At 37.6% G+C, this 25,892-nt stretch overlaps 3 protein-coding genes across 5 annotated transcripts in view; 1 reads left to right on the top strand and 2 right to left on the bottom strand.

Moving 5' to 3' along the window:
* Nucleotides 1–25,892, top strand: part of LOC127501090 (uncharacterized) — a 279,778-nt gene that overhangs the window by 52,940 nt on the left and 200,946 nt on the right. The window lies entirely within an intron of this gene.
* On the bottom strand, nucleotides 2,964–12,643 carry LOC127501084 (H-2 class I histocompatibility antigen, Q10 alpha chain-like). 3 transcript variants are annotated; one of them, XM_051872866.1, is made up of 10 exons: nucleotides 12,458–12,643; nucleotides 9,853–10,125; nucleotides 9,443–9,730; nucleotides 9,068–9,352; nucleotides 8,803–8,928; nucleotides 8,311–8,370; nucleotides 5,275–5,334; nucleotides 4,894–4,941; nucleotides 4,501–4,568; nucleotides 2,964–3,832 (listed from the first exon to the last, which is right to left on the bottom strand). In XM_051872866.1, the coding sequence occupies exons 1-10, from the start codon at nucleotides 12,519–12,521 to the stop codon at nucleotides 3,800–3,802; spliced, it is 1,305 nt and encodes a 434-aa protein (XP_051728826.1). In that variant the 5' UTR covers nucleotides 12,522–12,643; the 3' UTR covers nucleotides 2,964–3,799. The 3 variants fall into 3 exon arrangements, with proteins under 3 accessions (XP_051728826.1, XP_051728828.1, XP_051728827.1); XM_051872868.1 differs by lacking the exon at nucleotides 8,311–8,370; XM_051872867.1 differs by lacking the exon at nucleotides 5,275–5,334.
* Nucleotides 13,615–14,781, bottom strand: qrfp (pyroglutamylated RFamide peptide). The gene is made up of 2 exons (XM_051872899.1): nucleotides 14,439–14,781; nucleotides 13,615–14,330 (listed from the first exon to the last, which is right to left on the bottom strand). Exons 1-2 carry the CDS (start codon nucleotides 14,463–14,465, stop codon nucleotides 13,824–13,826), a joined length of 534 nt encoding a protein of 177 aa, XP_051728859.1. The 5' UTR covers nucleotides 14,466–14,781; the 3' UTR covers nucleotides 13,615–13,823.

Here is a 25,892-nt window from a genome sequence, read left to right on the forward strand (position 1 = left end):
AAATGTTGGGACGTTTTTGTAAATTTGAATAAAATGAAAACTAAAAGACTTTCAAATCACATGAGCCAATATTTTATTCACAATAGAACATAGACAACATAACAAATGTTTAAACTGAGAAATTTTACAATTAAATGCACAAAAAAATGAGCTCATTTCAAATTTGATGCCTACTACAAGTCTCAAAATAGTTTGGACAGGGGCATGTTTACTATGGTGTAGCATCTCCTCTTCTTTTCAAAACAGTTTGAAGACATCTGGGCATCGAGGTTATGAGTTTCTGGAGTTTTGGTGTTGGAATTTGGTCCCATTCTAGCCTGATATAGGTTTCCAGCTGCTGAAGAGTTTGTGGTCGTCTTTCATTTAATGATGCACCAAATGTTCTCTATAAGTGAAAGATCTGGACTGCAGGCAGGCCAATTCAGCACCCGGACTCTTCTACGACGAAGCCATGCTGTTGTAATAGCTGCAAAATGTGGTTTTGCATTGTCCTGCTGAAATACTCGACTTTCCCTGAAATAGACGTTGTCTGGAGGGGAACATATGTTGCTCTAAAACCTTTATATAACTTTCAGCATTCATAATGCCTTACAAAACATGCAAGCTACCCATACTGTACGCACTTATGTACCCCCATACCATCAGAGATGCTGGCTTTTGAACTGAACGCTGATAACATGCAGGAAGGTCTCCCTCCTCTCAATTGTGATTTTCAACAGGAATGTCAAATTTGGACGCGTCTGACCATAGAAAACTTTTACACTTTGAAACAGTCCATTTTAATGAGCCTTAGCCCACAGGACATGACGCCGCTTCTGGACCATGTTCACATATGGCTTCCTTTTTGCATGATAGAGCTTTATTTGGCATCTGCAGATGGCACGGCAGCTTGTGTTTACCAACAGTGGTTTCTGGAAGTATTCCTGGGCCCATTTAGTAATGTCATTGACACAATCATGCCAATAAGTGATGCAGTGTCGTCTGAGGTCCCGAAGACCATGGACATCCAATAAAGGTTGTTGAGAATTCCCAGGTGGTCACATGACATAGTCAGCCATGGGTGGAGCTAAGTCTCCTCAGGTGCACTGAATCATTATTAAGCTGCTGTTGTTTGGTGTGTGTGCAAAATGCAGCTGAAGCTGACATTCTTTTCCTTCTCCTCAAAGAGAGCTTCTTGTAGAGTTGATGTGTTTCTGACCATGTAAGTTTATTCCTTTTGGTATTTAATGTTATTTCTTGAAGTTATGTATGTTTGGGTTCTATGTGATTTATCATTCATATGTACTAGTGTTCTTATTTGATTGCTAAACTATTTTGTGTTGAGTTAATTGGATTATATGATTTGTTTGAGTTATATTGTTAATTGTATCTAAGACTTGTTTGTTCTTTATTGTCTTTCATTCTTAGAAAGTATACAACTCTATTTGAATCCTATGTTGCCATGGCTCGATTCCTATGCTTCTAATTGTTAAATAAAGATCATGGATTGAGTACTAGATCCACCGTGTTTTAATGGACACACCATCCTGGTAGCATATTCCTGAACCAACCCATTCTAAACTTTACAGGTCTTCGGCCTTGTCCCTTACGCACGATAGTTTTCTGACAGTGTCAGAAATTCAGCATGATCAACGCACAGTGTGTTTGCTGCTACAACCTACGTCTACTGACCAGCCAATGAAAATGTACATGAAATCAACGCGACATGGCGTTAAAACTTAAAACTGCTTACCTCAAGCTCTTTTCCCTTCTTCTTTTGCCGCTTCCTTTTTTTTTAGCACACATAAAAAGTACAACTGCCAAAGTGTGATTCAACATGGTCTTTTTGTTTACCACTAGCACAAGCTGATGATGTTTTATTCTTCTATAGAAACTTGCATCGTAGCCTGCGGGTCAATAGGTGTCATCATCGTACAGTCTACAAGCATGTCGTATCCAAGTTTAATAGATCCGTGTCGCACAGTGTGATTTGTAATGATCTTATAGGATTGCTAAAATCGTGCAGTGTATCCTGTGCTTTACTTCTGCGAGACTCTCCAAGACATCCCTTTTATAGCTAATCATGTTACAGACCTGATATCAATTAACTTAATTAGTTGCTAGATGTTTTCCCAGCTGAATCTTTTCAAAATTTCTTGCTTTTTCAGCCATTTGTTGGCCCCGTCCCAACTTTTTTGAGACCTGTAGCAGGCATCAAATTTGAAATGAGCTCATTTAGTGGATAAATATGTAAAATTTCTCATTTAACATTTATGTTATCTATGTTCTATTGTGAATAAAATATTGGCTCATGTAATTTGAAAGTCTTTTAGTCATTTTATTCAAATTTAAAAAATGTTCCAACATTTCCGGAATTCGGGTTGTATGTTTTATAATATTTATTCTGCATTTTGTTTTTATGTCATTTACATCATATATTTGATAGTTGTGTATACATTATTGTATATTAAATGGTAGAAAAACCTGTTTCTGGCCTCAAAATAAAGCACTTTCCCTCTGTACATGACTGTGGGGACGAGCACTTCTGTGGTGCTTGGAATTCTTATAATTAACAAATATTGCCACATTGATGGCTCAAGGTGTAATTGTTCAAATAACATATTGTTTCATTTTAAAATATATAAAAAATTGTAATCCTAAAGTGTTTTTCAAGTGTAATATTTCTGTAAATGCAAGGGACAGAAAAGTGGACGTTTCTGTAGAATGACCCACCTGCCTAAAGTGAAGGCAAAAAGCAAAGCAAAAATCTTCGTCGTGACACACGTGCTCATGAAAAGCTGGCTATTTGTGAATTTTACTGATGTTTAAATCGGTCGTTCGTCAAAGAAATGCTAATTAGTCATTAATTTCCTTTACCAAGAAGTATAGCTTCTATTGGTTTTATTTTCTGTTATGAAAATGTTTACAAAAAGTCAATGCGTATTTATCAGATTGCTCAGTTTTTAAAGTAAATGAGACCAAAACCCTTTTAGGACAAGTTTATTGATTAGCAGATATTTATAGAAACGTCAGAAACAAAACCATGTACATGAGTGGCTGTACCATTATTTCCATGAAACCCTAAATGAAACAGCAGACAGCATATTTATAGACAGTCCATACTGACAGTACAAACAGCTGTAAAATAATAATATTAATAATAATAATAATAAAATTTTAAAATAAAAGTAAATGTGCTATAACTGTAACCATGTTTACACTATTATCTAATTTAAGAATAAATGAATCCCACATTAATAACAGACAGACAGTGTACCACTAATCAAGTTGATATCATGAAAAATTATTGTAATCAACATTGCATAATTATATAAATGAAGTCAGTGTATTAAAACAAAATTAATCAATTGATGTAAAACACTACATTACATCAACAATACATCACTACATTAGCAATAATATAATAACTTATATTTTTATTAGTATTCAGGATATTTATTGGGATTTGTTTAACAGGTATGCTCAGGATTATTTTCATTGGTATTAAAAATATCAAAAACGGTGCGAATGTGTCTACTTTGGCCCTTTGGAAGTAGCAATAATAAGTCTGGAAAATTAGCTCTGTTCATATTGGGTATTTTGGGTACTTGGTCTAAAAAAATATCAATCTCTTGAGAAAAGTATATATATAAAAAAATCCAGATTATATGAAATATGTCAGAGAAAGACAGAGAGAATATATAATTCAGCTGTTCACCAGCAACCCCAAAATAAAATGCTTGTCAGGAGTGTCTATGTTGACAATGACAAATACCATAAATCTGCCATTACAAATTTTCCATGATGCTCTGACTTCATATCAAGGTTTGTCCTCACCACTGGAGTCCTCAACCTGAAATACAAACATAAATATTTGTTATTTAATTTATTATTTTGAGTTATTAAATATTAGTGTTTAATATTAGGTGAGTAGTACATCTAAAATGTAATTACCAGATTTGGACAAGTATTTGCACACTTTACTCAGAGCTAGCTATACTTACACCATTACATTTCACAAGTTCACCTGCCAATTCAATCTTAATAGTTGTATAATGTAAACAAATTTGGTTTGCTGTCCACGAAGGAGGCTCGAACCCAAGGCTCGGCTCGAGCTCCGAGCTAAACCCCCCTAAAACAGTACTGCGCAGAGGAAGAATAAGAGAAATAGAGGAGGAGATGGGGAGGAGGAGGGATGCCGGAAGAATTGTCGCTGGGATGACGCAGTGACTGCTGTTTATATACGCTCGTAACGATGATCGACAGGACTGAATGTTTAGGCTTCTCTCGAACCTACGTTTGGTGGTATCAGCTTCACCTAAGCAGAAAGCAACAGCAGAATATGTCCCAATCTTCTATTCTGCTGACCACAGCAGTCTAACACATGAAAACTAAAGCATATCTTGTCAGAACTCCTAAATGTAAATTATATTTAACCTGCGCTACCCTAACCTATGCAGGAACTGAAGTGTCAAAATGTTCCCTCTGGCAGCACTGATATTACAACTAAAATATATTTACCACGTTGTTCACTTCCTCCTGAGAGTTACTAGCACTGTTGCCTGTACTTGCACCAGCACTCCCTTTTCCTGTTGAGAAACAGTAAAATGTCAACATGTTTCTCCAGTGCTATGCATGAGATGACATATTAAATAGAGATGCAGAAATTTTGGCCACCAAAAAAAAAAAAAAAGCTGAGTGTATTGTAAACAGTGAAAAGCGTGTATACTGTATCGAGCTCATGAAGTTTTGCACACCATTCCTATGTATGTATGTGATGATGAGATTCAGGAAGTGTGTATGTGATGAGATTTTTGGATTTCAGGAAGACACATGATTCATTTATTGATGCATTTTCAGTTTAGTGCATTATTAAAAAAGCATGAGATATATTTGAATAAGGGGGATATTCACCAGAGTCAGTTGAAATGGTTGTCATACTTCCAGTTTTATCGAGTTCATCTAGACATGTAACATACAGATATTCATAAGCAGCAATAAAAGTCACATCAGAGATTTTGAACTGCATAGTGAAATGTACACTTTGATTCCACTATTTTTTTAGCAATGTTTACAGCAGACATTTAATGAACAAGTTGTATATACGTGCAATTAACCCTGGAATTACCCTGGAAAATGGAATCTCTTAAAATTACTGCCTTCCTCCCAAGATCTAGTGGCATCACTGTCTGAGCTATTACTAGCACTCTCTTTTGTTGAAGAGAGAAATGTCAAAGTGTATTACAACATTGCCTGATACATCAGATAAAATATTAAGAATGGGATAACTGGTACCTGTCAGAGGTTTATTCTCTTCACGTGTCATTGGTTTCTCGACATTCTCTCTTTTGAAATCTAAAGGGCATGATGGATAAAATCATTTGTGAATACTCTTTGCACTGTAATAAACAAACAAAACAAACAAAAATGAACTAAACAATGATTAAATAATGACAGAATTGAGGCAAATTATGGTTAACTTCCAGTTTTATCGAGTGCCTCACCTAGAAATGTAACATACAGATTTTCATAAGCAGCAATACAAGTCACATCAGAGATTTTGAGCCACATTGTGAAATGTACACTTTGATTCCACATTTTTTAGCAATGTTTACAGAAGACATTTAATGAACAAGTTGTAAGTACATGCAATTAACCCTGGAATTACCCTGGAAAATGGAATATCTTAAAGGGGTTATATAATGCCACTTGTCTCTGATGTCCCCAGTGTGTGTATGTGAAGTTTTAAAACCCCACAGATCATTTTTTATACACTACCAGTCAAATGTTTGGACACACCCTCTCATTTAATGTTTTTTCTTTATTTTCATGACTACTTACATTGTAGATTCTCACTGAAGACATCAAAACTATGAATGAACACATATGGAATTATGTAGTAAACAAAAAAGTGTGAAATAACTGAACTATATTTTACATTCTTCAAAATAGCCACCCTTTGCTTTGATTACTGCTTTGCACACTCTTGGCATTCTCTCGATGAGCATCATGAGGTAGTCACCTCACATGGTTTTCCAACAGTCTTGAAGGAGTTCCCAGAGATGCTGAGCACTTGTTGGCCCTTTTGCCTTCACTCTGTGGTCCATCTCATCCCAAACTATCTCGATTGGGTTTAGGTCAGGTGACTGTGGAGGCCAGGTCATCTGGCGCAGCACTCCATCACTCTCCTTCTTGGTCAAATAGCCCTTACACAGCCTGGAGGTGTGTTTGGGGTCATTGTCCTGTTGAAAAATAAATGATGGTCCAACTAAATGCAAACCGGATGGGATGGCATGTCACTGCAGGATGATGTGGTAGCCATGCTGGTTCAGTGTGCCTTCAATTTTGAATAAATCCCCAACAGTGTCACCAGCAAAGCACCCCCACACCATCACACCTCCTCCTCCATGCTTCACGGTGGGAACCATGCATGTAGAGACCATCCGTTCACCTTTTTTGCGTCGCACAAAGACATGGCGAGTGGAACCAAAGATCTCAAATTTGGACTCATCAGACCAAAGCACAGATTTCTACTGGTCTAATGTCCATTTCTTGTGTTTCTTGGCTCAAACAAATCTCTTCTGCTTATTGCTTTTCCTTAGTAGTGTTTTTTTAGCAGCTATTTGACCATAAAGGCCTGATTCGCGCAGTCTCCTCTGAACAGTTGATGCAGAGATGTGTCTGCTACTAGATCTCTGTGTTAATCTGGGTTCTAATCTGAGGAGCTGTTAACTTGTGATTTCTGAGGCTGGTGACTCAGATGAACTTATCCTCAGCAGCAGAGGTGACTCTTGGTCTTCCTTTCCTGGGACGGTCCTCATGTGAGCCAGTTTCGTCGTAGCACTTGATGGTTTTTGCAACTGCACTTGGGGACACATTCAAAGTTTTTGCAATTTTCCGGACTGACTGACCTTCAGTTCTTAAAGTAATGATGGACTGTTGTTTCTCTTTACTTAGCTGATTTCTTGCCATAATATGAATTCTAACAATTGTCAAATAGGGCTGTCATCTGTGTACCAACCTAACTTCTGCACAATACAACTGATGGTCCCAACCCCATTAAGAAGGCAAGAAATTCCACAAATGAACCCGGACAAGGCACACCTGTGAAGTGAAAATCATTTCAGGTGACTACATCATGAAGCTCATTGAGAGAAGGCCAAGGGTTTGCAGCCCTGTCAACAAAGCAAAGGGTAGCTACTTTGAGGAATCTAAAATATGAAACATATCTAGAGTTATTTCACACTTTTTTCTTTACTACATAATTCCATATGTGTTCATTCATAGTTTTGATGTCTTCAGTGAGAATCTACAATGTAAATAGTCATGAAAATAAAGAAAAAACATTAAATGAGAGGGTGTGTCCAAACTTTTGACTGGTAGTGTAGCTTGTCAAATTTGTCATTTTTTGAGGGTGAGGAAAAACGCTCAGTTTTTCTGTGTGACCCTTTAAATGGAAATGAGCTGCTGCTCCTAGTACGAAGAGGGCGGAGATTCAAGAGCTCATGTTAGCACACAGTGTTAGCAGCACCAATTACCTCAGACTCACTGAAAATGTCAGAAACTGTTCAGCCTTTTATGTCTAAACCGGACTCGGACAATGAGGGAGAGACTCAAGAAGAAGTGACAACATGTAGAATGCAACAGGACGTTTCTGAATGGTTAGTTGATGAATTTATGTAGCTGATGTGGGAGTTAACTATCTTAAAGTTATTGATTGCATATTCTGTCATGATAATCTATAAATCGCTCGTGTGGGAACTGTTGTAAAATGCCTACAGAGCCAGAGAATATATGCTGCATGAAGACAGAACAGGTATAGTTTAATTTAATTACCGTTATAATTTGTCATGTTGTCATCTTGCTTTTATGACATGCTATTGCAATTGTGTTATGTACTGTACTGTATTGCAATAACATGGCCTCACCCCTTTGTTGCATGTTCTCTGGGCAGGGTTTATGTAAATTTTAGGGTTAGTGATGTCACCAACCTGGGAAGAAGCTCGTTGTAGTCCCTACCAGCCGTTTGTTGTAGTCCTTAAACAGAAAATTCTTTAAAAGAAAATATCTCCCTTTGCTTTGAACTATGAGCGTCGTAACTTTGCAGATGTTGTTTATGCTCTAACAGAAACCTTACACACTAACTAAAGTTAAAAAAGTGAAATCGCAATGAACCACCCCTTTAAAATGATTGCCTTCTTCCCAAGATCCAGTGGCATCACTGTCTGAGCTATTACTAGCACTCTCTTTTGTTGAAGAGAGAAATGTCAAAGTGTATTACAACATCGCCTGATACATCAGATTAAATATTGAGAATAGGATAACTGGTACCTGTCAGAGGTTTATTCTCTCCACTTGTCCTGGGTTCCTCAACATTCTCTCTTTTGAAATCTAAAGGGCATGATGGATAAAATAATTTGTGAATACTCTTTGCACTGTAATACATTTTTTTTTTTTTTTTTTTTTAAATCAACGGTCCAAAAGCACTGGGCCAGAAAATGTTAATGTATTTATAATGTTATTTCAAGATCCATCCATTATTATTTGTTCAATAATCACTATTTGGACCTTTATTTGTTAAAGCAATAGTGAAATGAAATCTGAAAATGAATGAATGAAAATGCAAATTCTGTCATGTCATCATTCACTCACTCAATTTGTTCCAAACCTGTATGCTATATGTTTGTTCCGTGAAACTCAAAAGCATCATGTAATTGACTAAACAATGATTAAATAATGACAAAACTGAGGCAAATTATTCCTTTAAAAATACAAAACCGAAAATAAGAATGTGTGGATCATAAATAATCAGTCACTACTCACCAATAATCCTTTTCTTCTTTAAGACGACAAACACTATAGCAACAACTGCCAGCATAAGCAGACCACCAATCACTGCTCCAATCATACCTGAGACAGTCTCTGGCGTGCAGTCTTTGCATTGTCCATCTATACAAATGCCAAGAATAAATATTTTAAATCAATTTGAACTAATTGAGTATAATACATGATGAAAATGGAAGTTGGCAAAGCCTTTGGAATATCAAGTGCTATTTCTGTTTATATGCGTAACTGCTTTTTTAATTACCCCATTTGACGATAACTGGTTCTTTTAAAGTACTGTGGGACACAAAACAGTCATATTCTGCTTTTTCATCCTCCTTGATGTTTACGCTCTTCCTCTGTTGGAAGGTTCCATCATGGTTTGGTCTGATTTGTGTTGATTCAGTGTCCTTTTCAGGCAGGGATGTGCGATATTTCCTTATGGTCAATATCACATCTTTGGGGTAGAAGCCAGTGGCCATACAGGTGAGTTTCAGCTTGGTTTTGTCACTGGTACACCGTCTTGCAAACACATGAACATCTGGAGGAGCTGAGGACACAGAAATCCTTTTATATGTGAGTTCTATCTCTATATATGACAGCTGAAGATAACAAATACAAATACTGTACATTTACTCACAGCCATTTCTGAGCTCCTCGTCTCCATATTCTCTGAATTTGTTGAGCCAGTCCACACACTCTTTCTCCAGGTAGCCCTTAGTGTACTGGTTTAGGATGGGCACATTATCCCATTTCCTCTTGGTTGGAAGAGCTGCATCAACGGGGGCAACCCACTGAGACTCCTTATCATCAAAAGACAGGAAGTTTTCACCATCATAGCTGTACTCATCAATGCCTTTGGAAAATTTCAATTCATTTCCCTGTTTCTCAATTTCACATCCATGTCTCCACTGAAGAACATGAACATCTGAAAAGAACAGAAATTAAAATGTTTGTTGGATGACAGTAAAATTATATATATAAAAAAAATGATAATAAAAATGTGATATTATACGTATATGCATTTTAAACTGTATCAGTGTTCCTGACCTGATTCATTGTCTCTCATACGGTTCATCAGAATGTTGACATTCACATTAAACCACTGTTCTTTGCTCTTTCTTGACTGGGTGCCTTTTTCCCAGTAATCCTCTTGCATTTTCTCTTTCATCCAGTGCTGTGTGGGAATCTTTCTCTTTTCCTTGCTATTATAATAGTCAATCTGTCTGTCATCTAGCAGACCCATAGCAGTGAATTCATAGATGCCTGGCAGATTGACAGGTTTGGATAAAGCTGTGTATATGTAGTACAGGGAATGTTTGTCTGCAATGCAAAGGAATAAAATAAAATAAAATGTAAAAATAGAAATTCATTCAGGATAAGGTAATATAACTAAAATCAGTGATGAAAGTTTGTGATCATCTAAGGTCCATTATTTTTATAAATATATCATGAAAATTGTTATGCCAGTAGGTGGCGACAACTGACAATCTTCATTCAAGTACGCCACTCTGAGACGACGGATGACTCGGCTGCAGCTTTGTTGAAAATATTTTTGTTGACGGAGCAAAAATAGACAGTAACTGTATTTTAAGAACTAACATCAATTAATATTTTGTTATTAAATATCACTCAAAATAATTTGGTAGGTTCATGAACTTTTATGACTAGGAGATAAAGCCGCTTCTTTTTCATGGCTTGTTGCGCTTACACACGAAAATATTGTCACTATGTATGTCTTGCCTCGTATTCACATAAACACATCGGTTATATCCTATAAGTAGTGCTGTCAATGTTAAGGCATGGGATTGATTTTATCTAGCTGTCTAACGCGTTAAAAATGATTAAAGCAGTATCCGTTTTTTCTGTCATTCTTTGGCTAGCTACATTATATGATCACGCTGTTCTTCATGCGAATGCTTTTAAACCATTAAAGAGCAACAAGACAAGCGAGAACGCGCTGTCTGTGAATGTTCTGACAGACACACAACGCACAAAAAGACGCGCGCCAGAATCGAGTTCTCTTTCGCGCTTGAACGAATAATAACGTGCAAAACTATGGCAAAATGTCCGTTTTGTCTAGTATCCTCATAAAAGCAGTTAAATAAGTTCACATATACATATAATTAAACAGAGTTATGCGTAGCCTATTTGGCTTGCTGTCCGGGGGGAGGGCTCCGAGCTCGGAATTTTGGTCCGAACCCAAAGTTGTGAGAAAATATGGGACGCGTCCCAAATACGCGTCATGTGCAGCAGCGGCAGATCTTAATGTGACAGCAGCCACTAATGCTGTCTATCTTTAATGTTAATCAAAGAACAAAGGTAACAGAAAAAATTACTCAACGCTCTTGACTAAAGAACTTTTGTAGCTTTAATAAGGATTAATATATATATATATATATATATATATATATATATATAATTTATAATTTATCTAGTGCAGACTGTTTGATAACTTTATTCAATTTCTGTAGGCCTATATTTCCTGCCACAGGTAGGCCTAAATATGACATTTATTATGGGTTTATGTGAAGATTGTTTTAAGTTCACTTAAATTAAGTTGTTTTATTTTTTGGAGCCTAATAAATGTTAAAATCTATAGCTTTCAATTACACTGTAATGTTGAATGGCAATAATTAATGTTTAAAATAAAAATCAATTATCAATTTCATTGAGACATCAGTATCAGTGATACTGGCCTTCATTCATAAAAAGATGCCATTAACAAGTATTTAAATATAGGCTACTGTCTTTGTTGTTTCTACATTAATTTGGAGATTAACTGTGAAATTACATTATAAAATATATTAACTTAAATTAAAAACAAGCTATCAAAATTCTCCCAATATATAAACACAAATACACTGAGTGAGCAAACATTTAGGCTAGGTGAGATAGTTGTAATGGTAACTGAGCAATATTTATGTATGAATAAAAGCCTGTATTAAAATCAAAGTTATCTCTTCAGAATAAATTACTGATTTCCTTGACTTTCAATGGATGGACAAAAAAATTGATAATATTTAAATATATATATATACGCCGGTTCTTCCCTGTGGTATTGAAAATCGATCATTTTCAAGGTATCATATCAAAGTAGTATTGTGACAACACTAGTGTGGGGTGCCACAAATTTTTGAAAATTTTCAAAGGGAACATTTTTTTCAAAGCCTGGGAAAAACGCTGGTCCGGAGACACGATAGCACAGATCTGAGCTATAGCTTGAGCGGATGATATGCGCGAGTCGGCGCAGACCACAAAACATATCGGACCCATTTGAATTCTGCACAGAATGCTGTATTTTAAAGCGTTCCAAGACACTTCATTACGGAAACATCGTAGCAGGTAAGTCGAGATTATGTAACTTTCTGTTATTTCAAGGAAGTTCAACAGGTTCCTGAACTGAAAGTATTTCGATAGCCTCCCTGTTTACCTGCGCCATTTTACCAACAAACCTAGACACATAAACAGACCTGAACTTAAACTTGGGCATATTTTAAAGTTAATTAAACACTTATATTATGATAATATATATTAATAAGCATGTTGAGAAACTGCAGTAAATAATGGCAACGCGTGTTTTACTTTCAGTTTTAAGAAAGAAATTAAGAGTATTTTGTGTTGAAATAACAGCACCGTACTGCTCCAGACTCACCGCTCCAGGCAGGTACAACAGCACCGAGGAGAACCGCCGAACACAAAACAGTAAAAAGAGTCATTTCTCAAGCCTGTTAAGGCTTCAGCGCCTTTCTGCGTCTTTCTCGACTGATGGCTCCTCCAGAGACAGGTAGGCTATAACTGATACCTGTCGAACAGGTTAATATGTAAGTCAAAATTCATCATCCACACCCTCAAGAGATCTTAAGTAACCAATACTAAAACAGACAGTTCGCAGCGTCACTAATATCCACGAGCGAAGGTAGTCACGAGTTTCTGCTCGTCTTGTGATGTTAAGTTTGTATACTTACGCTAATTAGGGTTAAACGAAATAAGCTTTATTGGTTCTCCTACAACAATATCTATAGGCTATGTAAACCATTATTATTGGCCTATTGAATAAGGGGCTAACTATTCAAACAGTCGGTTGGCAACTTGACAATTTTTATTATTTTTTTAATACAAATTTTTCAGTCACTTTTTTCAGGACTTAGATTTATGTGCATAACTTAACAGTAAACTAAAAGTAATTAGATTTGTACAGTTATTCTGTATTAAATAATAGGCATTACTGTATGTAAAGATAAAAAAGTGGGGGAAAAAACAAACAAAAAACAATTAGACCAATGACAACTAATTCCTCTTTTAGCTGAAAAATCTATCAAATTTGTTTTCATCTATTCAAGCCCATTTTTTCTATTGCAATTATGCAGTCCAGTGACCATGCATTTGGCCAAATTGAGTTAGCTTATTTGTCTATGACATTCCCTTTTAAATTTCATGACCACAAAAATAATTTGACATTTGTTACTGACAGAAAGATCCATACTGTATATTGATGTTTTTCAATACCAGGAAAATTATATTTAGTTAGGAAGGCACTTGGTATATTTCTTTTAACGAAACTCTCAGAAGACATTTCTACTTTTAATGTAAGCTTAAATTTAAACTGACAGCAGCAATTTACTCACTGCAGATTCTTTTTCAGTCAACTATTTTTAGTCAGTGATTTTAAATAATAGTTGACGAGGCGTCATGAGTGAAAGCTACCGTTGGCAACGTACATCAAGTTAATGTCAGAGACAGTATACACACCCAGCATATAACCTTACGTGAGAAAGATGTTTTGTAGACAAATAAGTGAGGACTGCAGAATATTTAACAATTTTTAATAAGTGTCATATAGTTTACATTTTTCCCCATGAAAAACAATTTCTGTTTCTATGATCTACATGGTTGACATTTTTTTATTAGCGCACCCCTCCCCTCTTTCAGCTAAGTTACACACTTTCTCTCTCTCTCTCTCATACACACACACACACACACACACACACACATACACATACACACACACACCTTCCACTTCACTTTCTGCCAAATCGAAAGCCAAATCCTCCTTTCTGTCTGCTGAAGGCTTGCAAACCTCCTGCAATGGAAGTGAGCGCCTCATTCCGCTTCTCTCCACCCTCTTCTTCCATTTCTCCCCCCTGTGGATATGGCACAGACACTATATGGTTGTCTGGGAATGTCCCCATGGGTCTCCGTCCAAGCTCCTCTCTCTTCTGGTCCTTCACCATGCCCCTTTGACCCCATCCCAGTTCTGCCTTCACCCTCTCCAGAAGCTCCTCGGGTTCTGGGTCCTGAATCAGAGCCCAGGGCTGGAGCGCCACCACTGGCATGCCATCTGGACCTCCCAGTGAAGCCTGAAGCTGGAGCATTGATGCTTCCCACTCAGGGTTGTCCAGTGTAGGCAGATAAACCATGGGATGGTGTGGCAGCATTAGACCTCTGGGAGGCTGAATCAGTAGCACCAGCAAAAAGAAAACTGTGGTTTTTAGAGTGGAGGAGAGATGGAAAACCTGGAATTTCATCTGAAATTTAAGAAATAAATGAGAGTTGAGAGAATTCCACCTAAAAAGAGACAAACATCATCTTTAACTGACCTAATTTTTTCACATCAAACCAATTTTAAGACTTACCTTGCAGAGTTCTGAATCTCCATCCATCAAGCCATCTGCTTGTAGCTTCTTTAAATACCCTACGCATGCTAGATTTGTCCATTGTCAATGACTAGACAGCTGTTCGTTAATTAGTTAAAACATCCATGTGACGCACAAGACCATCTCCACAATGTCATCAAAATTCCTTTAACTAGGATACACATTCAGCTTAACTGGGAGAGCTGAAGTGGACAATTACTGAAAAATTGGCACATATGCAATCTAACACACAAAGCCTCAAGTTTGCACCTCACCAAGAGGTCTGAGAAATATCAGGAAGAATTTCGCTGTTGTCTCCTCATGGTTGGTGTTGTTACATCCCATGGTGTTCTGATTATAATATGCTCTCCTCCGCTTCTCCCCATCACTCTCTCACTCAGGTTAATTACCAAGAGATGCAACTCGTCGTGAGCATGCCTGAGACGGAGCAGAGGAGAATAAATGGAGTACTCAGACAATGCTATGCTAAGGAACACTTCTCTCCAGCCTTAGACTTAAAACTGTTTGTCTGTGCATGCTGAAGTGAGAGCCCTTGCTGATAACTTTGAGTTAGGAGTGGGTCCCATACTTGTTAGTTCTGTGCCAGCAGGCTTTCATTAGTGTTGTTTACCAGTTTATCCTCGTAACTCCATTAACTTCATTTGCTCTGCCTTAAAGCTTTACTTGTGGGTAATTATAAGGTATTCTATCACTTTTATTGTCTATATATTTACCAGCTTATGGTGTTTAATGCCTTTTTATTGTGTATGACTTTTTTCCCCCTGTTTTTGACTAGAGGAAGAGGATTTTTATGATGTTGTTGTTGTTTTTTTTCATCTTTGTTTTCATGCAGGGTAGGTGGATTCTCTAAACCTTAGTTAGCTTATGTTTTGTTTATTACTTGGCCCTTCTCTTATTTCCTTTTTCTTAAAAACACTCTGAGACTGAGGATTGAAGTGTGTTCTTCCCATATCTTTACACTTTGTGTTTGATATCATCACACTTTTCCTCTGTTACCTCCCCTCCTGACCCCTGAGATGGAAACATTACACTGTGTAAAGTTTAGATCATTAGGCCAAGTTAGAATGGTCCTGTGCAAAGCTGTTATACCCCTAAAGAAACAATTTTTCCTTTTTTCTTTTCCTGACAGTGTATATCAGCCTAGCAACTGCAATATTTAAGAAACCACTTAACACCTTGACAACAGCTTAGCAACAGCTTAGCAACACCATAACTCCTACTTACAAATATGCCTACTTCACTAAAATAAAATATAAAGAAAATGTTCTAATGCGTAGTATTAATAAAACATTAAGCAAACAAATACTTACTGCTTCCTCCAAGATTCTTCCATGCGCATTTGGTGGACACCTCCCATGTGACCATGGGAGAGAAGTCATCATATTTGTAAATGGTGGGAAACGGTGACACAGATGTCTGGATTGTATTTATACTACGCACATTGTTTATGGTTGAGAAGTTAAGTTCTTTATCAAAGGCAATACTTATATTCTGACAGAAAACAGATTTGAAACGAAAAAAAAAATCACTTGGAAACGCTATAACAACCACCAAGCATTCACTTAGAAGACCTTAGTAACCTTCCAGAACATTCTATTAACACCTTAGAAACTGATCTGTCTGTCTATCTATCTATAACCTTTAAGCATTTGTTGACTTTCAGACAAAGCCTTTTCAAGCCAACATTCAAGTTTTGACAGATTTGCTGAGCTCACTGACTGATCCAACAACATTCCTATCAGGACATGCTCTCTAAATGGAATTTAGCAATGCAGCTAAACATTACAAGCTGTGATTATGAAGTATCAAAATGCTATGTACTCTAGGTTATACACCGATCAGGCAGAACATTATGACCACTGACAGGTGACATCACACTGATTATCTCTTTATCATAGCAGCTTTTTGTGGGTGGGATATATTAGGCAGCAAATGAACATTGTGATGTGTTAGAAGCAGGAAAAATGGGCAAGCGTAAGGATTTGAGTGAGTTTGAAAAGGGCCGAATTGTAATGGCTAGACCACTGGGTCAGAGCATCTCCAAACTGCAGCTCTTGTGGGGTGTTCCCGGTCTGCAGTGGTCAGTATCTATCAAAAGTGGTCCAAGGAAGGAACAGTGGTGAACCAGTGACAGGGTAATGGGTGGCCAAGGCTCATTGCTGCACGTGGGGAGCGAAGGCAAGCCTGTGAGCTACTGTAGCTCAAATTGCGACGAGCTACTGTAGCTCAAATTGCTCCAGATGTTAATGCTGGTACCGATAGAAAGGTATCAGAATACACAGTGCATCGCAGTTTGTTGCGTATGGGGCTGCATAGCCGCAGACCAGTCAGGGTGCCCATGCTGACCCCTGTCCACTTCCAAAAGCACCAACAGTCGGCATGTGAGCATCAAAACGACCATGGAGCAATGGAAGAACGTTTTCTTTTACATCACGTGGATGGCCGTGTGCATGTGCGTCGCTTACCTGAGGAACACATGGCACCAGGATGCAATATGGGAGGAAGGCAAGACGGTGAAGGCAATGTGATGCTTTGGGCAATGTTCTGCTGGGAAACCTTGGGTCCAGCCATCCATGTGGATGTTACTTGGACATGTACCACCTACCTAAGCATTGTTGCAGACCATGTACACCCTTTCATGGAAATGGTATTCCCTGGTGGATGTGGCCTCTTTCGGCAGGATAATGCACCCTGCCACAAAACAAAAATGGTTCAGGAATGGTTTGAGGTGTTTTGGCAGCAAAAGGGGGACCAACACAATATTAGGAAGGTGGTCATAATGTTATGCCTGATCAGTGTATATAATACAGTGTATCAAAGACTTTAGTCTAAAATTTTTATTTGTGTAGGCTATATTGGAAAGTCTGGGATATCAGGGTTGTGAGCTCTTAGAACATGGAATGATATAAGAAATGTATGAAATAATTATTTATTTTGTGTGTTATTAAACACTGTTATACAATAGTTAGATTTTATTGTACATTTAATCAGCAAGGTACAATATACAACTTGAAGGATGTTTGAGAAAATATATTTTTGTATGCAGTGGTGTAAAGTATTTGATTAAATGTAATTAGCCTAGTTACTTAAATATCATTTTGGCTACTCTGTAGTTTTACTGAGTTTCAAATATATTAGCAACTTTTACTCTCTACTTGACTACATTTTTGAATAAGTATATGTACTCTTTACTACAATACATTTATGATGAGTAATGCAATTACTAGTTACATTTTGCATGGCACCTAACTTTTTCTGAAGCACTTTATTTCTGCTACAAAAAAGGTGATATCGCCATCTGCAGGGCATTGAAGGTACTATATCTTGTGCGTTTGGACCTTACTCACCTAAACTTGTCAACAAGGCTACTTTATGCAAGTGTGAGTGCATTACCAAGTAGGTACTGAATTGCAGCTGTACAATCTGACATGAATGAAAACTGAGATCATACAGTGTGACATGGCTTTTGCTTAAACCTTTGCAATCTGACAACTATGCACATGTGCTGTCTCTACACTGCGAAAGAAGTGCAGATGATCCTAAAACATGACAAACAAGTAAGCTGGAGATTAGCGATCTCCATTTGAGAAATTCTTCTTGATGAAATGAAAGTGTCATTCAGCAGGTCTGTGTTCTGTCAAAAGTTGCTTGTTTTGTTTGCTGCGACTAAAACTGCAATCAATCGTTCTCAATGAACTGTAATAGAGATGCAGTGTATGTCTGTTGCATAATCCAATGTTTTTCTCTAGGTAAAATAATTAAATACTTAACAAACAATAAGGACTGCCCGGGGTAAGTGTGAATAGCGCTCGGGACAGTTGAACTGTGCAACACTGTCACTGTTCCGAACTGTCTTTGTAAAAGCTTATCCTTTGCATGTGGTTTTAAGCCTTGCGAATTTAAATATTAAAGCGCAAGAAGACATGAAAGAGAACTCAATTCTACTCACTGTGTGAGAAGTTCGCTTGTGTAATAGTATATTGGATCTGTGCAGCTCTTAAAGTGACAGCAGCCTAATATTCCTGGTGCACTGCTGTCTGCGTTTTAAAGGTTTAGTTCACCCAAAAATACTCACCCTCATGTCGTTTCACACCCGTAAGACCTTCGTTCATCTTAAGATATTTTTAATCAAATCCGATGGCTCAGTGACACCTGCGTTGACCGCATAAGTTGAAGTCATAAGTGTTTTCGAAAAAGTCATGTGACTTTGGCAGTTTGATACGCGCTCCGAACCACTGATTCGAAACAAAATCAGCCATCACTAGATATTGCTAATAAAGTCGTAAAGCCGTTTACGACTTTATCTAGTGACAAACAACAGTATCGTCGTCAGCATCCCTAAAGTCATTATTTTTGTTTTTTTGCCACACAAAAAGTATTCTCGTCGCTTCATAACATTAAGGTTGAACCACTGTAGTCACATGAACTGTTTTAAATATAACTTTACTACCTTTCTGGGCATTTGAAAGTGTAAATTAACTTGCTGTCAGTGCAGGCATCACTAAGCCATCGGATTTTATCAAAAAAATCTTAATTTGTGTTCCGAAGATGAATGAAGGTGTTACGGGTGTGGAACGACATGAGGGTGCGTAATTAATGACAGAATTTTCATTTTTGGGTAAACTAACCATTTCATGTTATTTGAAAAAAAAAACAAAAGACAAAAAATCGCTCACTACTCATGACAGAATAACTTTTTAAACTTTATTAAGGATTAATATGTATTTAATTTATACAGAATTTGCAGGTATTTTACATTTGTTTACTTTATTTCTGTACCTGAAAACTAATGTTAAACAAACCTAAAAAGCACTGTTAGTTTCATATGCATCTTTGTTCTGTTGTATTTATGTATTTATGTTGGCCTGCTGAATGTTAAATGGGTCCAATCCATGTTCATTAGAAATTATTTGATGATGCAGCAATAAACAAACTAGTATAACTTAATGCATGCGTTTTTGAACTTTGCTCATTTAAAACATGATCAAAACACTATCTATGTTAATGACAAAACTTCAAATAAGAGATCTAGTGACAAACAGCAGTATCAGTATCAGAATCAGCCAATAATTGTTTCTTAAAATCGATATCGGTATTGGCCCAAAAAAATCCTATCGGTGCATCCCTAAACTGTAATACAAACCCGATTCCAAAAAAGTTGGGACACTGTACATATTTTGAATAAAAAAGGAATGCAATAATTTACAAATCTCATAAACTTTTTTCTCATAAAAATTTTATTCACAATAGAATATAGATAGCATATCAAATGTTGAAAGTGAGACATTTTGAAATGTCATGCCAAATATTGGCTCATTTTGGATTTCATGAGAGCTACACATTCCAAAAAAGTTGGGACAGGTAGCAATAAGAGGCCGGAAAAGTTAAATGTACATATAAGGAACAGCTGGAGGACCAATTTACAACTTATTAGGTCAATTGACAACATGATTGGGTATAAAAAGAGCCTAACAGAGTGGCAGTGTCTCTCAGAAGTCAAGATGGGCAGAGGATCACCAATTCCCCCAATGCTGCGGCGAAAAATAGTGGAGCAATATCAGAAAGGAGTTTCTCAGAGAAAAATTGCAAAGAGTTTGAAGTTATCATCATCTACAGTGCATAATATCATCCAAAGATTCAGAGAGTCTGGAACAATCTCTGTGCGTAAGGGTCAAGGCCGGAAAACCATACTGGATGCCCGTGATCTTCGGGCCCTTAGACGGCACTGCATCACATACAGGAATGCTACTGTAATGGAAATCACAACATGGGCTCAGAAATACTTCCAGAAAACATTGTCGGTGAACACAATCCACCGTGCCATTCGCCATTGCCGGCTAAAACTCTATAGGTCAAAAAAGAAGCCATATCTAAACATGATCCAGAAGCGCAGGCGTTTTCTCTGGGCCAAGGCTCATTTAAAATGGACTGTGGCAAAGTGGAAAACTGTTCTGTGGTCAGACGAATCAAAATTTGAAGTTTTGGAAATCTGGGACGCCATGTCATCCGGACTAAAGAGGACAAGGACAACCCAAGTTGTTATCAGCGCTCAGTTCAGAAGCCTGCACCTCTGATGGTATGGGGTTGCATGAGTGCGTGTGGCATGGGCAGCTTACACATCTGGAAAGGCACCATCAATGCTGAAAGGTATATCCAAGTTCTAGAACAACATATGCTCCCATCCAGACATCGTCTCTTTCAGGGAAGACCTTGCATTTTCCAACATGACAATGCCAGACCACATACTGCATCAATTACAACATCATGGCTGCGTAGAAGAAGGATCCGGGTACTGAAATGGCCAGCATGCAGTCCAGATCTTTCACCCATAGAAAACATTTGGCGCATCATAAAGAGGAAGATGCGACAAAGAAGACCTAAGACAGTTGAACAACTAGAAGCCTGTATTAGACAAGAATGGGACAACATTCCTATTCCTAAACTTGAGCAACTTGTCTCCTCAGTCCCCAGACGTTTGCAGACTGTTATAAAAAGAAGAGGGGATGCCACACAGTCGTAACATGGCCTTGTCCCAACTTTTTTGAGATGTGTTGATGCCATGAAATTTAAAATCAACTTATTTTTCCCTTAAAATTATACATTTTCTCAGTTTAAACATTTGATATGTCATCTATGTTGTATTCTGAATAAAATATTGAAATTAGAAACTTCCACATCATTGCATTCCTTTTTTATTCACAATTTGTACAGTGTCCCAACTTTTTTGGAATCGGGTTTGTAAATACAAACATGGATCTTGACTATGGCCCTGTCCCAAATGGCACCCTAAACACTTGCGGTCTTCCTACGAGTCCGCGCTTTTGTGACGTAACGCTGTGTAACAACTGGATCGATCAAACACACAATTGTGAAAGTTAGTCTTCACAACTCTCACCCATGCAGACTCCGTAATGTCTGGCTTGCCTGCTGAGAACTATCTGTACTCCTCTGAGTACTATCACCATTTGCTCCACACATACATTTCAAAGACACTTTGGAGACAGTGCCTGCTCAGAAAAGTATAGGCCACAAGAATCAGACATTCAGTCCATTGAAATGGAATCCTTGCCACTAATTCATTGACAAATCTGTCTAAATCAGTGAACATGCATTTCCTCAGTACATTTTATGTATTATTACTGTGTGTATATTGTTCTTTTGTATATTGTATAGTGTTTTGCGTGTCTGATGATAGAACTATTAAATAATGTAGCCCATCTAGGTGGTGTCTCAAATCAAAATACTCCTTGTTTAATGACTCACACTTTGGTGGACATCACCATCTCATAGAAAGCATTGCATGTTTGTTATATTTATCATATAAATGGACACAAACTACCAGCTTACTCCCCTCATGCAAATGAGTTCACTTTCAAACAAAGGAACATTTCCCGCTTGGAAACTGCACCTTTCTCATTTGTCAAGCCAAAACTCAAAGGTGTGACTTCTGTGGAATTTAAAAAGCCAACAGAGAGTTCCCTCCCCAGAGCTCTTCTGCCTTTCCTCAGAAAAAATGGAGCGCAGCTGGAAGAAAACAAAGTACAGAAAGTACAGAAAGGCCTTAAAAACTGCTAGATCTGCCTATTTTTCAAAACTTTTAGAAGAAAATAAGCACAACCCTAGGTATTTATTTGATACAGTGGCTAAATTAACAAGAAATAAAGCTTCAACTTCTGATGTTTCCAAAGAGCACAGCAGCAATGACTTTATGAACTTCTTTACTTGCAAGATTGACAATATTAGAGAAAAAATTATAACCATGCAAACGTCTACAACAGTATCACATCAGACAGTGCATCATAGTGTCCCTGAGGAAAAATTCAATTCATTTACTGCTTTAGGAGAGGAAGAATTGTCTAAACTTGTTAAATCACCAAAATCAACAACATGTATGTTAGACCCTATATCGACTAAGCTATTGAAAGAGATGCTTCCAGAGGTCATAGATCCTCTTCTTAACATCGTTAATTCGTCTGTATCACTAGGATATGTACCAAAAACTTTTAAGCTGGCTATTATTAAACCTCTTATTAAAAAAACACAACTTGATCCTAGAGAATTAGTCAATTACAGGCCGATCTCAAATCTCACTTTTCTGTCAAAAATACTAGAAAAGGCAGTATCATCACAACTATGTTCCTTTTTAGAAAGAAATAGTATCTGTGAGGATTTCCAGTCAGGATTTAGACCGTACCATAGTACTGAGACTGCTCTCATTAGAGTTACTAATGATTTGCTCTTATCATCAGATTGTGGTTGTAACTCTCTATTAGTGTTACTGGATCTTAGTGCTGCATTTGACACTATTGATCACAATATTCTTTTAAATAGACTCGAAAATTATGTTGGCATTAGTGGAATTGCACTGTCATGGTTCAAATCATACTTATCTGACTGTTATCAGTTTGTAGTAGTAAACGAAGAGATGTCATATTGATCACAAGTTCAATATGGAGTACCGCAAGGCTCAGTACTAGGACCGTTGCTTTTCACTCTGTACATGCTACACTTGGGAGATATCATAAGGAAGCATGGCGTTAGTATTCACTGTTACGCTGATGATACTCAGCTCTATATTTCTTCACACCCTGACGAAACTTATCAATTCACAAAATTAACGGAATGCATAGCTGATATAAAAAATTGGATGACCAGTAATTTCCTACTACTAAATTCAGAAAAAACAGAGATTCTAATTTTTGGACCAAAAACTTCTTCACGTAATAACCTAGAATACTGTCTAACACTTGATGGCTGCTCTGTTAAGTCTTCGTCATCAGTTAGGAACCTGGGTGTGCTCTTTGATACCAATCTTTCATTTAAAGGCCATGTTTCTAGCATCTGTAAAACCGCATTCTTCCATCTTAAAAATATATCTAAACTACGACATATGCTCTCAGTGAAAAATGCAGAACAGTTAGTTCATGCGTTCATGACCTCAAGGCTAGATTACTGTAATGCTCTACTGGGTGGTTGTTCTGCTCGACTGATAAATAAACTACAGCTCGTACAAAATGCAGCAGCTAGAGTTCTTACTAGAACTAGGAAGTATGACCATATTAGCCCAGTTCTGTCAACACTGCATTGGCTTCCTGTTAAACATCGTATAGATTTTAAAATCTTGCTAATTACTTACAAAGCACTAAATGGTTTAGCTCCCCAGTACCTGAGCGAGCTCTTAATGCATTATAGTCCTTCACGTCTATTGCAATCTCAGAATTCAGGCCTGCTGATAATACCTAGAATATCAAAATCAACCGCAGGCGGTAGATCCTTCTCCTATTTGGCACCTAAACTCTGGAACAATCTTCCTAGCATTGTTCGGGAAGCAGACACACTCTGTCAGTTTAAATCTAGACTAAAAACGCATCTCTTTAACCTGGCATACACATAACACATTATCAATTTATATTTTCAAATCCGTTAAAGGATTATTAGGCTGCATAAATTAGGTCAGCCGGAACCGGGAACACTTCCTATAACACCAGATGTACTCGTTACATCAGAAGAAGAATGGCACCTATGCTAATATTAGTCTTTCTGTTTATCCCGAGGTTTACCGTAGTCAACCGGATCCGGGCCGTATCCAGGTGAGACCGAGGACCTGCGCCTTGACACGACCACAACGCAGCCCTGAAGTATCAGCAGAGATTGAATCAACCATTGTGAAGGCCTCATCGACACGACAACCAGTGACATAGTTCCTCAACAAACCGTCCATACCGGCGTGATGAATACGATCCTCAACTGGATGGAACTGGAATAAATACTTTGAATGTTGCGATCCCATCGGACTTATGATAGCTACCTGAATCGTAACAAAGCACTGTTCGCCAGAGGAGAACTGGCCCCCCGACTAAGCCTGGTTTCTCCCAAGGTTTTTTTTCTCCTTTTTAACACCTATTTGCCACCTGTTTGCCACCTGATGTCACCTGTTGGAGTTTGGGTTCCTTGCCGCTGTCGCCTTTGGCTTGCTTAGTTGGGGACACTTGACATCTGATATTCAACAGTGTTTTGCATCTGCCTGCATTGACACCATTTTCTTTAAGAGCTGCTGTGCAGCTAAAATTATATACCAGTTATCACTGTAAAGCTGCTTTGACACAATCTGCATTGTAAAAAGCACTATATAAATAAAGGTGACTTGACTTGACTTGATAAGTATTAAAAATACACATGAACATCACCTGAAAGAGAAATAAACAGACATGAGGAATTAATAACAACAACAATAATAATAACCCGGATTACATGAGTAGAGGTGCGGTACTGAGCCACAGGTGCAGTCATATATTGGAGGAGTAGAGGATGGTGGCGGGTATAACGAGCGCAGCGCAGCGATCAAGCAGCATCTGAATACTGGAAGGTGTATTTAAAAGATGCAGTCTAATCTGAAATGTATCCCTATTGGATGGTATGGATCAGCTGAATGACGTGTCTGCCAGAACTGATGCTATACGCTTGATTTATAAATAATAATATTGGTGACAAGGTTAGTCACAAAGTTTAACTATCAAAACCTACAGAAAAGCACATGAAAAGATTTCCCATACATATTTCTATCATCACCATTAAAATAATTCTTTAACGGAGACTGATACATGTAATTTAGAACACAAAAGAACATCAGAACACAAACAAACCTAGACCATTCTATATAAGTTTTCTCAAGCCCAACACCCCAGAAACCCAACATCCCCTTCGAGCACATAACTATTTTTTTCAAATCCAAAGGCAATAGTTCTATAAACGGAGACCATCAATTCTGAAAGCTGTATGCACTGACCCTACGCACAGCAGCCAGTCTCTCATGGTGCTAATTTCGCAAGCAAAGAAGCTCCAGAATCTGGAGATGTACTCGCACCCCCATAAATAGTGAAAGTATGTCTCTAACTCTGTATGGCACTTAACACAATAGGCAGATATAGTATGATCAATTTTATTCATTATAACTGCTGTTACATGTAATCTATGCAACATCTTATATTGGGTTTCTCTGAGTTGGTTACAAGTAAAAGTGGACCTCACATATTTAATGGCCTCCTGTTATCTATATACATTGCACAGGTCTTCCTCCCATTTGTAAGCCACTGTGTTCAAAAGTCAACAGGCATGAGAGTATATAAAAGAATAAAACCTAGATATAAAATGAGCAGCATAAAACTCCAAATTGCTAAGTGCTGGCGAATCCAGCACAGGTCTTTGCTTTGAAAAAAACATAATGCCGAATTTGTAAATAACCAAAGTGGTGTTGATTTGGGATATCAAACTTCTGTCACAATTGTTGGAAGGACATTAGGGAGCCAGCCTGGAACAAGTTACTCAGTACACGAATCCCCTTCATGTGCCAAGCTTTAAAGATAGGAGAACCTAAGCCAGGGGCAAAGTCCTGATTCAAGTAAATTGGACTTATCATAAACATAATTTCACCTC

The sequence above is a fragment of the Ctenopharyngodon idella genome, chromosome 19 (genome assembly GCF_019924925.1).
Source record: "Ctenopharyngodon idella isolate HZGC_01 chromosome 19, HZGC01, whole genome shotgun sequence".
Lineage (NCBI taxonomy): Eukaryota > Metazoa > Chordata > Actinopteri > Cypriniformes > Xenocyprididae > Ctenopharyngodon > Ctenopharyngodon idella.